Source organism: Miniopterus natalensis, chromosome 4 (assembly GCF_054644295.1).
Source record: "Miniopterus natalensis isolate mMinNat1 chromosome 4, mMinNat1.hap1, whole genome shotgun sequence".
Lineage (NCBI taxonomy): Eukaryota > Metazoa > Chordata > Mammalia > Chiroptera > Miniopteridae > Miniopterus > Miniopterus natalensis.
Window position 1 is genome coordinate 9,335,691 of NC_142084.1, and position 13,121 is coordinate 9,348,811.

A 13,121-nucleotide genomic window follows, 5' to 3' on the forward strand; every position below is an offset into this window, starting at 1 on the left:
ACCACCTCGTGATAAATATCACTCGCAGACACCCTTCCCTTTGAGCCTGCCATGTGACCCATGGCAGATTTATTCATTGGTTTATTGTGTATCCCCTACCCTTCTCTGCAGCCTCTGTGCACTAGAAAGTTTCATGGGGACAGGGACAAGCCTGATTATCTCACAGTGTCCAGTCCCGTGGGGAGACGGAATCTGACGGTGTCTGGAACATGCTGACACGCATCTTCTCAGTTGGCACTGACTGAACCCTCCCGTGAAAGGTCTTACTTTTCACAGCAGAACTGGCACCGAGACCCTGGCCCTGAGTGCCCACCCGCTCGGAGCAGGTCCCCTTTGCTGTGTGTGTGTGTGTTTCAGGGGGAGATTTGAGTCCACCTGCTCTGCCTTTCTCTAGGGTTGAAGCTGCCCTCCCGGACTTGGTCTCCACCGTCTGAGTTGGAGGGGTCCCAGAAGCACAACCAGAGTGAGTACGAGGAGTCTGCCGGCGAATGCTGCTCCTGCCCCAAGACTGACTCCCAGATTCTGAAGGAACTAGAGGAGTCCTCGTTCAGGAAGACGTTTGAGGATTACCTGCACAATGTGGTTTTCGTGCCCAGGTCAGGGGTTTTCATTGGCTTGGGGTGGGGGGTCATGGCCTAGAGATCAAGATGAAGCGGAGACCCAGAGGGTGGGCCGGGTCCACGCTGAGCCTCTTCCCTGGCCTTGTGATTTCAACAGGAACCTTACCAGAAAGAGCAAATATTCATCAAAGAGGGGAAAGCTTAAAAAGCTTCACCTTTGCCCTCCGACATCTCCAGACTCTTTACTCCAGCCCCCGGTCTCCATCCGGAGTCCTGAGACCAGCTTTGTAGGGTTATTGACGCCAATCCTGAGAAATGCCTGCCCCACCCACCCAGGTTGATTTATCACCAAGTCCCGAGCTCAGAGCATTCTCTCTTTTTAAAATCTGTCAGCTTCTCATCCTTCTAGAACTTTGCACAGCATCTGCAGACCCCAAGACTCCTCTTATTTAAATATGTCGCGCTTTCCGTTAGTGTGGGGAGGGACTTGCTGATGCAGTTTGATCTACCGAGAAGGTTTGCAGTAAAAATGACTCGGCTTTCCATTCTTGACTTCTCCGACGAGCAGACACTTAGGGAAAAGGCAAGTTTTTGTGGGTCGCAGGTTATTCCATCTATCTCAGTGCCTCAGTTTATTTATCTTTAAAATGGAGATAATAATAGTTTCTGTCTTTTAGGATTATGAGATGCCCAGAGTCATGCAGGGAGCCTTAACCTCGACACTGTCGACATTTGGAGCCAGATCATTTGCGGTGGGGCAGTGCTGTGCATTATGGGATGTTGAGCAGCACTCCTGGCCTCGCCCCCTCGAGGCCAGCAGCCCCGTCTGCATCAGATCAGTCCTTTAATCTTCACAGTCACCTGCTGAAGCAGGTGCCACCTCCCATTACCCCAGCAAATGTGAGATGCGGGCTTTGTGTGGCCTCCTGCCTTTTTACCCTTGACCTCTCCCCTTCACCCTAAAGACCAGCAGACAGCTGCCTAGAAAGGTCTGATACGACTGGCCATTTCCAAAGTGGATTGAAACCCCGGAAGGTTTATGTTGGGATAAAACAAAATTCTAAAATGTGTCTCTTTGAACCCCCACCCTCACTCCTCATCCAAGTAGGCTACATGTTTCCTCGGATCCGTCAGCATGTAACATTTCTTTCTCTTTTTTTTCCTCTTGCATTTTTCTCCCATGACCCTGAGTCCAAAAGAGTACTGAATGGCACAGGAGGCACTGAGGCAGTTTCTGTTTTACCCGCTAAAAACAAAACGCTGCCAGACTTGGGGAAATGGCATTCAAGGGGAACCCAGATGGCCAGGTCTCTGGGGGGTATTTTCTCTGATTTTTTTCTCCCTCTTGCCGAGTTCTCCACATCTTTGGGGAAAGTTGTGGTTAAGTGATGGGCAAATGTGGCCCATGGTAAAGGGCAGGGCATCCTTGGGCTGCTTGGCCAGAATGTGGCTTCCAGGGTCTTAGAAGCAAGAGGTCCGTCTGAAGAAGTCCTGTCTGTACTCAAAGTGGTTGGTTTTGTTTTCACAGAAAAACCTCTTCAGGCCCTGGTGCTGAGGACAGTAGGTACGACTCACCTGTGGCCCCTGGTGGCTGCTCAGTGCAGGGCCAGCGGATTAGGCAGAGCAGAGAGCATGTGTGCCTTCCGACCCCAGGGGCTTCTGGGCTTGATGCATGCGAAGGGCCACTCTGCCAAGACTGGGCACTTCACAAATTCACACGTTAAACCTGAAATGGGATCTGGGCCTGAATGCGGGGAAAAATCTTTACTAACACACTTACTAAAACATAGGATCAAGGGGGTACCTCCTAGATGCCACATGTATCCCCCCTGCATTCACTCACCGAACATTTATCGATACCTGCTGTGTACGCAGAACTGTGCCTGGTGCCCAGAGTCCAAACCATGTGCAGCAGGTAGTCGGGGAGACTGACCTGGAATAGAACATTTTTATTGGGGGTGACAAGTGTGGGACTACAGGTGAGAGCCAGGTGTGCCATGTCACTGATTCCTCTGAAGAGAGGGCATGCTTCCCTTCGAATGAACTCCCTGTTGTCCTGGAGGTGAGGATGGGCAGACGGAACCTGAGAGGAAGGCAAGGTGGTGGGACTCTCAGGAGGACTAGGAGGCAAGACTGGAAAGGCAGGGTGGGGCCATGCGAAGGGATTTTTAATTTTATTTTTGTTGGGCTGTAACTGACATACAACATTAGTTTTAGTGCACAACGTAATGATTTGCTATTTATATCTATTGCAAAATGGTAATCCCAGTAAGTCTGTTGAACATCTGTTACCTCACTGTCCCAGATTTCTTTAGTCACAGAAAGTTTGTAGTCACAAAGTTCTTGTGACAAGAACTTTTAAGAACTACTCTCTTAGTAACTTCCAAATGTGCAGTATAGCATTAGCGAAGGCCACCGTTTTGTACCTTTATCCCCAGGACGCATTTCTTTTATAGCTGGAATTTCGTACCTTTCGATCCACTTCCCCCATTTGGCTCACCCTGGCGATTTTATTCTCTAAGCAGAGTCTGTATGTGTTTGTTTGTTTATTTATGTTCAGGCATCCATGTGGCCCCGATCTTCCCTCTAGTGGCCATTTGGAATATGATCTTATACAAAAGAAAGGTCTAGAATTTTGAGGCCTTGGCCCAGAACAGGGTTTCTTGATCTTACCTCTTTTAGCACTTGGGACCAGATCATTCTCAGTTGTAGGGACTGCCCTGGTCTCTACTCACTTGATGCCAGTAGCACAGCCTGTCCCCCAAATAGTGACAACCAAAAATGTCTCCACACAGGCCCAGTGTCCCCCTGGTGCTGGGACATTGGACAGAATCACCCAGGTTGGGAACCACTGGTCTAGTGGGAGGGTGTGGGATGATGCTACGTATTAGGGAGTGGAAGGATCAGGTGATGTTTGATCATGGGGGTCTTCCCTGACCAGTTTGTGGTCTTTTTGGATATAATCCTTTTGGCATATACGTATTTTGCCTATTTGACGAGATCATTTTATGTTCTCAGTTGTCGAGCTATCAATTCCTTAGTTATTCATGACGCATCAGTGTCTTGGCAATTTTATCAAGGCCCACTTGTGGCTGTATAGAAATGTTTGAATCTTGCTAATATGGATATATCTGGTTTCCATCTGAGAATCATTGGTCTTTTCATACAAAAAGGCCACAATGAACATCATAATGAGTAAACTCAAAGTGACTTGGGTTTCAGTGCAATAAAAACTGAAAGTTGACTTTAAAAGTTTGAACAGAAAACTCTACTTCCTGGTAATTAAAAGTAAATTACTTAGCCCTGGCCAGTGTGGCTCAGTAGGTTGGAGCATCGTACTGTGTACTGAAGGGTCGCAGGTTCAGTTCCTAGTCAGCGCACATAGTGAGGTTGCAGGTTTGTTCCCTCGGTTAGGACATGCACTGGAGGCAACCAGTCGATGTTCTCGCATCAGTGTTTCTCTCTCTCTCTCTCTCTCTCAAAAAAAAAAAAAAAAAAAGTCGTTACTTAGATATCTATTGGGTCAAAGCAGAAATGGAAACTTTCATTAAAGTCTGTTTGAAAAATAGTGGAATTGTGAATCACATACCTTAACCTGTAGAATATTGTAAAGCTGGGCTTTGATGCAAGTCAGTAGACATACATACATGGTTTTGTAAATTAAGAAAAAAATTAAAATGTAAAAATATAAATGTATTAGGGAGGGAGGGGAAATCAATATGGCTAAATTTGTAAATAAAATCAAAGGGAAAAACCTCATAAATAACTAGAAGTAAGGAAGGTGACATAAAACTAGGGTCTAAGGAAGATTTTAATATGTTGCATTCCATTGACAATCTTGTGTTATGCAATTTGAAACTCGTCTAGGCTGATTCAATAAGACATAGAAAAATTAAATATTCTAATAACCTTGAAAAAAAAAAAAAAAAAGACCCTTGGCCCAGATAGTGTTACATGTAAGTTATTTCAGACTTTGAAAGAGCAACTACTTCCTGTAATTTGGAAACTTTCCCAGAGCATAGAAATCTCTAGAAATCTACCCGGTTTATTTTATAAAACTTTGCAGAACCTGACAAAGATGCTACATTGAAAGAAAACCCCAGGACCAGCTAATATGGGACTTTAGATACAAGTGCCTAAATAAAACACTATGCTGGCAATATTGTTTATCTCAGAAGTGCAAGAATAGTTTAAGATCTGAGGATATGACAGTGTTATCTAGTTCATCAAGAGGCCCAGTAAGGAAAATCATATAATTTTATTTGATAATGTTAAATTCTAATTTAGAGAAGGGGGCGGGGAAGAGGCAATAAGATAAATATTACCTAGATGAAACCAATAACCAAGCTAACATCATTCTTAAAACTTTTCCTGTTAGAATTAGGAGTCCAATGTCATGATTACTAATTAACATATCTATTTAAAATAATTGATTGTGGGAAATAAAATCATTGATATTTGCAGATATTCTAGTGTAAGGCTGGACAAATGCTGTTTGTCAAGGAAGTTTTATTTGGAATGTAGCCACACCCATTTGTTTCCATTGCACCTATGGCTGCTCTCAAGCTACAATGGCTTGAAAGCCATTGAAAGTTGAGTAGTTGTGATAAAAACCACATGTCCCACAAAACCCAAAATATTTACTCTCTAGCACTTATGGTAAAAGTGTGCTGACCTGTTTTCTGGTGTGTTCTTTGAAAACCCAAGAAAATCAACTGTGAAAATCAACTGTGAAAAGTAGGGACAATATAAGTAAACAAAAGCCCGTGGCCATTGTAGCAATAATTAGTATATAAATCAAGGGGAAAGATCTCTTTCATAATTGCCATAAAACCTAAGGAATCCACATACAATTACCTGTAAAGAAAAAATTTTAAAATCTGCTGAGATAAAAAATGTTACAGATAAATGGGAAAGGTCATTTAAATGTTTCAGGTCATTTAAAAAAAGTTGACAGGCGAACAAGAATAAATCATGCAACACAGTTGATGAAGGATTAATATCCTTAGTGACTGGACAGCACAGGAGCAAGATGTGGAAAATAGGCTAAGGGGGGCATCCCCTAGAGAATCACAAGGGAACGAAAGAAAGGAAAGTTCTCACTCATCTGTACAAAGAGATACAGTAAAGCAGTAGAGCAATGCTTTAAAAGGTCTCTCTCAGGTTGGAAATCTGAGATAAGTGAAGGAAAAGGAAACCCCACTGGCCTCACCCAGCGTGGCTGAAGTACAGTTTCATGGCCACTGGGGAGACCACAAGTCAACATAGAGGCCCGGATAGAAATGTAGCCGAATGGATTAAGAAGTATAACCTAGTGACTTCTCTTCGAGGAATCTACTTTTAGGACTTAATAAGACAACCAGACAATGACCAAAGCAATATTTATAATAGCAAAAAAGAATCTGAAAAACACTCATATTAAAATATAGGAGGAGCCTGGCCCGCTCAGTGGATGAGCATCGACCCTGAACCAAGAGGTTGCCAGGCCGATTCCCGGTCAGGGCACGTGCTCGGGTTGCAGGCCCGATGCCCAGTAGGGGGCGTGCAGGGGGCAGCCGATGGATGCTTCTCTCTCATTGATGTTTCTTTCTGTCCCTCTCCCTTCCTTTCTCTCTAAAGTCAGTTAAAACATATTTAAAGAAAAGAAAAGAAAAAGATTTTATAGGAGGATGGTTAACTATGGCTCATGCAGAAATTGGAATTTTTTACAGTTTTCCAAGTTTTCTGCAATGAGCATGTGCTACTTTTGTCATAATGAGGGGGGAAAAACTCATTTCACACTGAAAAAGAAAAAAACATTAATTCTCTTCTACTTAGTATGTTTTGAGAAAACTATTTGATAAATGCTTCTAATACAACAAGCGAGTGCAGTGGATTATAAAACTAGCTTGACCCTCAACATAGTCATAATATTTCTAGGGGGAAAACTGCCCACAGGAAACAGTAGGCAGTGGAATGATGACTAATATGAATTTTCTTTATAGTTGTTCTGGTATTTTTAAACTTGTAGGCTGCCGACATTTATTTTTTCATATAGCTCTTTAAGGGGGGAAAAGTGTGTCAGTCGCATAGGCGTGTTTTTGGAGTTATCTGTACCAACCTGAATGGTGAGATTCTTTTACCAATAACTGAAGTTGAATCACTGAAATTACGCAGGTGCCCTAACTGATCATGAAATTAGAAGACGCCTTTCTCCTTTTTAAACTAATGGTGTCGGTCAGTGGCTCGGGCCACTGGGCAGACACCATGAGGCAAGGCTTCCTGGAAAGCTCGATTCTTGCAGGCTTTTGGCATCTTATTTTTAACACTGACCCTGGGCGGCCTGTTACTCTGCAAAATGAAAACCTGAAATCAAGCCCTGTCTGGTGGGCCTGCCCCCATACTTCTGATGCTTCTCAGGGCATCTTGAAAGCTGCTCAGGGTTGTAATTCCTGGCAATTTGCGTTTTAATTCACCTGCTCCCTCACATCCATTGCTCCAGTCTTACTGTAAGCTCTTCCTCTGCAGCAGCATTGATTTCAAGCTGGTGAGTGCGTGACCCTGTGTGTCCTGCTGTCCTGACAGGCCATCAAGGAAACGCAGGGCCCTCGGCGAGGAGGGGAATGTGACGACGGTCGTGCCCACAGCTCCGGGTTTCCCCAATACCTCCTCAACGATCGTGCCCACAAGCTGGGAGGAGCAGCGGCCCTTCGAGAAAGTGGTGAACAAGGAGTCGCTGGTCATCTCCGGCCTGCGCCACTTCACTGGCTACCGCATCGAGCTGCAGGCTTGCAACCAGGATTCGCCCGAGGAAAGGTGCAGCGTGGCGGCCTATGTCAGCGCCAGGACCATGCCCGAAGGTGGGGAGGCTCCTCCCGGGCCGGGAGACACACGCCCACCAGGGAGAAGCCCTCTACCCTCTCTAACTTATTTGCCTTTACCACTGTTGAGTTATTTTTAGTTTTTGCCAGCTTTATGGAGATGCAGTTGACATATAGCGTTGTGTAAGTTCCTGTAACAGTATAGAGCATGTTGATTTGGTCCTGTTATATTTGCACTGTGATTATTCTGCATCTACCTCCACGACACCAGCCAGCACCTCCATCACGTCACATTATTACCAGTTCTTTTTCGTGGTGAGAACCTCTAAGTCCTACTCTCTTAGCAACTTCAGGTACACAGTACAGGATTTTTAACTGTAATCACCACGCTGTACATTAGATAGCCAGAAATTATTCATCTTAAAACTGGAAGTTTGTACCCATTGACCAACATCTCCCCATTTCCCCAGCACCCAGCCCCTGGTAGCCACCAATCTACTCTCTGTTTCTAGTTCAGCTTTTTCAGATTCTACATATAAGTGAGATCCTATGGTATTTGTCTCTCTTTCTGACCTAGTTCACTTAGCTTAATGCCCTCAAGGTCCATCCTTTCTTATTTTTAGTTACACTGGTCATACAGAGCCATTATAGAAACATTGGAAAAGACACACAAGCCATAAGAAAAATAAAAATTAAGAAATACATATAGCCCTGCTGGGTGTGGCTCAGTGGTTGAGCATTGACCTAGGATCCAGGAGATCTCAGTTTGATTCCTGGTCAAGGCACATGCCCAGGTTTCGGGCTCCATCCCCAGTCGGGGGTGTGCAGGAGGCAGCCGATCAATGACGACTCTCTCATCATTGATGTTTCTCTCTCTCTCTTTCCCTCTCCTTTCCTCTCTCTGAAATCAATAAAGATATATTAAAAAACAAACAAAAAAGAAATATATATATACATATATGGTATTGAGGCTTCTAGAATTAGTCTGGGTTCTCCAGAGTAACAGAACTGACAACAGACAGACAGACAGACAGACAGACAGACTTAGATATGTGGACAGCCCTTTGAGGTGAGCTCTACATGTTTATTCTCCAGCGAGGGAAATGGAAAGTTACGTAACCAGCTCGAGCTCGATAGCTCGTAAGTGGTGGAGGAGGGATTTGATCCAGGGGTCAGGTCCCTGCCTCTAATCACTGCTCCTTACAGCCAAGGCAGATGACATTGTTGGCCCCGTGACCCATGAAATCTTCGAGAACAACATCGTTCATTTGATGTGGCAGGAGCCAAAGGAGCCCAATGGTCTGATTGTGCTGTATGAAGTGAGTTACCGACGATATGGAGATGAGGTAAGACCCTTGACACCTGCGCCTGCAAGGCTGTCATTGGCACTTCCTTCCTCTTCTTAAATTCTGGCCCAGATGCTTCTCTCATTAGATGCTTCATTATTAGAAATCAAAGCCTTGATACATGGCTTTCCAGGGAGGTGGGTCGGAAATGCGCGTCCACAGACCTCGTCCAACACTTTTTCATGTTGCTCTTCAGCTCCTCCAAGCCGAATGATGGCTGCCTGTGTTTGTGTCCCTCCTGACATGACAGGAGACAATAAGTGACTTTTTGTTGGGTGCCTGTCTTTACCACCAGAAGCTGTACAGGGTGATGGGTGAACACTGAGATGAACAAGACATGGGATCTAAGAACAAAAGAGTAGCTGAGTTATCCCGACAGCTCATTGTGTGCCCTGCTCATGTTAAGCTCTTTACATACAGCACCTCATTTATTCCATTTTATCATATCTAAGATGTGATGAGAGGCTCTGTTATTTTTATGGACCTCTAAGAAACAAAAAGACACTGTCGCCTCACGGTGGCGTTGCCTCTAAGATGCGTTCCAGTTTCAGAAATACCAAAATGTGAGGATGATATGCCTCTTGGGCCCAATGAAGTGCAGTAAATCCTCAGAATAACTCAGTGAGCTTGGTACTGAGGCTTCTAGAATTTAAGTTGTGTCCAGGGTTTTAAGAATAGAGTCAGGAGTCAAACCCTAGCCTTTCTGATGTTCTAATCTAGGGGTTGGCAGCTTTTTTTCTGTAAAGAGCCAGATAGTCAATATGTTTGGTGTTGTCGCCAGATAGTCTCTGTTGCAAATATTCAACTCTGCCATTGTAGCTTGAAAGCCACCATATAGATGATATGTAAATGAATGGGCGTGGTGTGTGCCAATAAAACTTTATTTACAAAAACAAGCAGTGGGCCAGATTTAGCCTGTGGGCCATAGTTTGCAGCACCTCACAGAGGTTATAACAAAACTTTCCAATCTCTTGGAACGTTGGTGATCCTCTAACAGGTGGGCACAGCATGGTTTCCCCAGGCCAGAAGGCACAGGTAGGCTTTCCTCTGTTGACCCTTTCTGGAACCACACCTACTCAGCTTTGACAGTGATTTAAAACAAATCAGCAAACTACAGCCTGTGGTCCAAATCTGGCCTGAGGCCTGTTTTATATGGCTGCGGAGAGCTGTAAAAAGAAATGTGCATCACCGTGAGTACAGTGGCCAGCCCCGGCGTCAGCACGGGAGGGGACCTCTCAGGGTTGTATAAAGGGAGGCATGCCTCACAAAAGGTCATTATTGCAAGATTTATTAATGTCTTAGTCTGTGTATATTAATCCCATATGTCCTAAGGAAATAATTCAAAACTGGAGGGGGGTGCAAAAACTTTATTTATAATATTTTCATCACTAGCAAAAAGTGCAAGCCATGAGCTGGATGTTTGTTGGAAATGGGTCCATGGGAAATGGCATATCCGTAAAACGGGTGGATGAACAGCCTGTGACAAGGTGTTTGGGAAGACCTGTGCTCAGTATAATGTAAAGGCTGAGATTACAGGCTCTGGGCGTCAGCTCCTCATCTCCCCCCCTGCTCGAACAAACTAGCTTATGGCAGAAGGGAAGCGTAGTAGCTCCCATGACTGGACAGTTCAGGTGTTCAGGCATGGCTGGCTCTAAAATTCCTTTGGATCAGTTGCATCTTAAGTGTCCTCGCAGTGAGCCCAGCAGCTCCTAGCTGTCCTTCTTTGGTTTCCATGGTTCCAAGTCTCATATCCTCTCAGCGCCAGGCCTACCAGAAGAGAGAGTCTGAGTCCCAGCATTCCCATCCAGGCTGTATTGATTTTTTTTTTAAGAGAGAAAGGAACAGGTTGAGAGAGAGAGAGACAGACAGACAGACAGACAGACATCAGTCGATTGCCTCCTGTAAGTGCCCCAATTGGCACTTGAATCTGCAGCCTAGGTATGTGCCTGGCCGGGAATTGGTATACAGGACAACGCTCCAACCAACTGAGCCACCTGTCCAAGGCTCAGGCATGAGGGTTTTTAAATAACAGCTTTATTAAGATATATTCACGCCTGGCCGGGAGTGACTCAGTGGTTGAGCGTCGACCTAGGATCCAGGCGATCGGGGTTCGATTCCTGGTCAGGGCATATGCCCGGGTTGCGGGCTCGATCCCCAGTCGGGGGCAGGCAGGAGGCAGCCGATCAGTGACTCTCTCATCATTGATGTTTCTCTCTCTCTCTCCCTCTCCTTTCCTCTCTCTGAAATCAATAAAGATATATTTAAAAAAAGATATATTCACATACTATGAAATATACCCATTTAACATGTACTATTTAATGGTTTTTAGTACATTCACAGAATTGTGCAACCGTGACCACAGTCGATTTCAGATTATTTTTATCGCCCCCAGAAGAAACCTCACCCTCACCTTAGCTATCGCCCCCCAGTCTTCTCGGCCTCCTCTCTCTTCAGTTTCTGGCAGCCACTTTCTGTCTATGAATTTGACTGCTCTGGACAGGTCATATGAATGGGTCATATAACATGTGGCCTTTTGTCTCTGCCTTCTTTCGTTAGCATAATGTCTTCAAAGTTCATCTCCGTTGTAGCTTATATCAGTAATTTATTCCCTTGTATGACTAAATAATATTCCGTTGTGTGGACAGACCACATTTTGTTTATCTCTCCGTTGATTTGTTTATCCCCCCTTTTGGCTCTTAGGTATCATGCCGCTATATTAACACTCGTGTACAAGTTTTTGTGTGGCATGTTTTTAATTCTCTTGGGTGCATACCTGGGAGTGGAATTCCTGGGTCACGTGTAACTCGACATTTAACTTTTAAGGCAATGCCAGGCTCTGTCCCGAAGCAGCTGAACCATTTCATATTCCCAGCAGCAGCGTGTGAGGCTTCCAGTTTCTGTGCACCCTTGCCAAGCCTGTTCTGCCCTATCTTTTTTATTAGAGCCTTGCTAGTGGGTGTGACGGGGTGTCTCACTGTGGTCTCGATTTGCATTTCTGTGATGGCTCATTTGGGTCTGAGTTTTGTGCCCTTCCCCAAGCCAATGGGGCTCTTCAGCTTCAGGCTGTCAGTGTGAGCCCTGGAACCAGGGTGGGGTTGAGGGTGGGAGGCAGGAGACACTCAGAGGGGAGGCACAGCTACTAAAGGAAGTTTGGGGTGTTGGTTACAAGGAGGAGAAGATAGATTTTGTGCAGTGAGCAACATGTATTTATGCTGCAGACTGTCCTTGATTTTATTCCTGCTGCTGTGACCAACTCTACCCCACCTGCCTGGAATTTTCCACGCTTGAGCACTGAAGTCTTACATCCTAGGAACCCCTCGTTCCCCGGTAAACTGGGACAGCTGGTTACCCTGTTGGCATTGGACCTAATCCTATGTTTTCCCAACTGCCCCTGGCTGGCCTGCCTCTCCTGTTCCTGGAGTCCAAGGGTCACCAGTGGGAATCCCGACCATGAATCCCCACCAGCCTTTGCCCTGCCTGCCCTGGCCCCCATCGCTGAGAGACTGGCCCTGTTCAACATTTAGGGGGACAGAGAGGTGGGGGGAAGTTAGGAGAGAGTGAGAGGTTACAGGAACTTCCTAAAAAACCTGTTTATAGACAAAACTGGTTGGTGTCTCCAACATTTACCTTACCTTAATTTTTGTCTAGCGTCTCTGATAAAGTACAAAACCGGGTAAACATTTTTTTTACACCATTATGACTTTGCCAGCTTTACAAAACTCTCGCCAGCTGCTGCTTCTTTGCGTTTTTTTGGTGTCTATGGGGAGAGCTGTATCAGGTTCCAGTTCCTTTCACCATGCTCCCTTCTCAGTCCCCACCCCTGAGGCTGGGGCAAATGACTGAGGTTGGAGGTTGCACGTCCCCTTTGTCCTGCATAGTTGCTACCTTTGGTTTCTATATTTGCTTATTGGTCCCTTTCTACTTGGTGACTCATCCTTGTACGGACCTTTGGACTAGAGCTTCCCAGCCTCGCCCACAGCTCGATTTGTTTTCTGGTTGCTATTGTCACATGATGAGCATGGGAGCTTTTACGTTTCTCTCTCCTCCTAAATTTTCCAGGCCAGTTCTCGGCATGCATTGTGAGCTTGGAGTTGTTTTGGAAAGTTTTCAAAGTCGGGCCCCGTGAGCCTCATGCCTTTCCTAATAAGCTCTGGGCTTATCTCTATTCCTGTGCTTATCACTGGGGTGAATATGCGGATCTTCTCTCTTTTATCAGGCACTTAGGTAGATCCCCAACTTTTTAAATGAAGGTAGAAGAAAGGTAATAAAGGTAAGGAAGGAAGGAGAATTTAAATTTGTTATTAAGACATTAAACCCATGTATCCATTGTTGAGGGAGAGGCCAGGAGGTGTGGGGGAAAAGCCTGAAATGTGATTTAGGTGACGTGGTTCCTTCTTTCCTGCCCTTCTGGGACT

The 13,121-nt window shown here is 45.3% G+C and overlaps 1 protein-coding gene across 2 annotated transcripts in view; it reads left to right on the forward strand.

Annotated features, from left to right (window-relative positions):
- INSR (insulin receptor) overlaps nt 1-13,121 on the forward strand; it is a 151,874-nt gene that overhangs the window by 112,461 nt on the left and 26,292 nt on the right. For both annotated transcript variants that reach the window (XM_087816272.1, XM_087816273.1), the window contains exons 10-12: nt 395-596; nt 7,125-7,399; nt 8,567-8,706. In XM_087816272.1, coding sequence (XP_087672398.1) covers nt 395-596; nt 7,125-7,399; nt 8,567-8,706 — 617 coding nt within the window. The remainder of the gene's footprint in view (nt 1-394; nt 597-7,124; nt 7,400-8,566; nt 8,707-13,121) is intronic.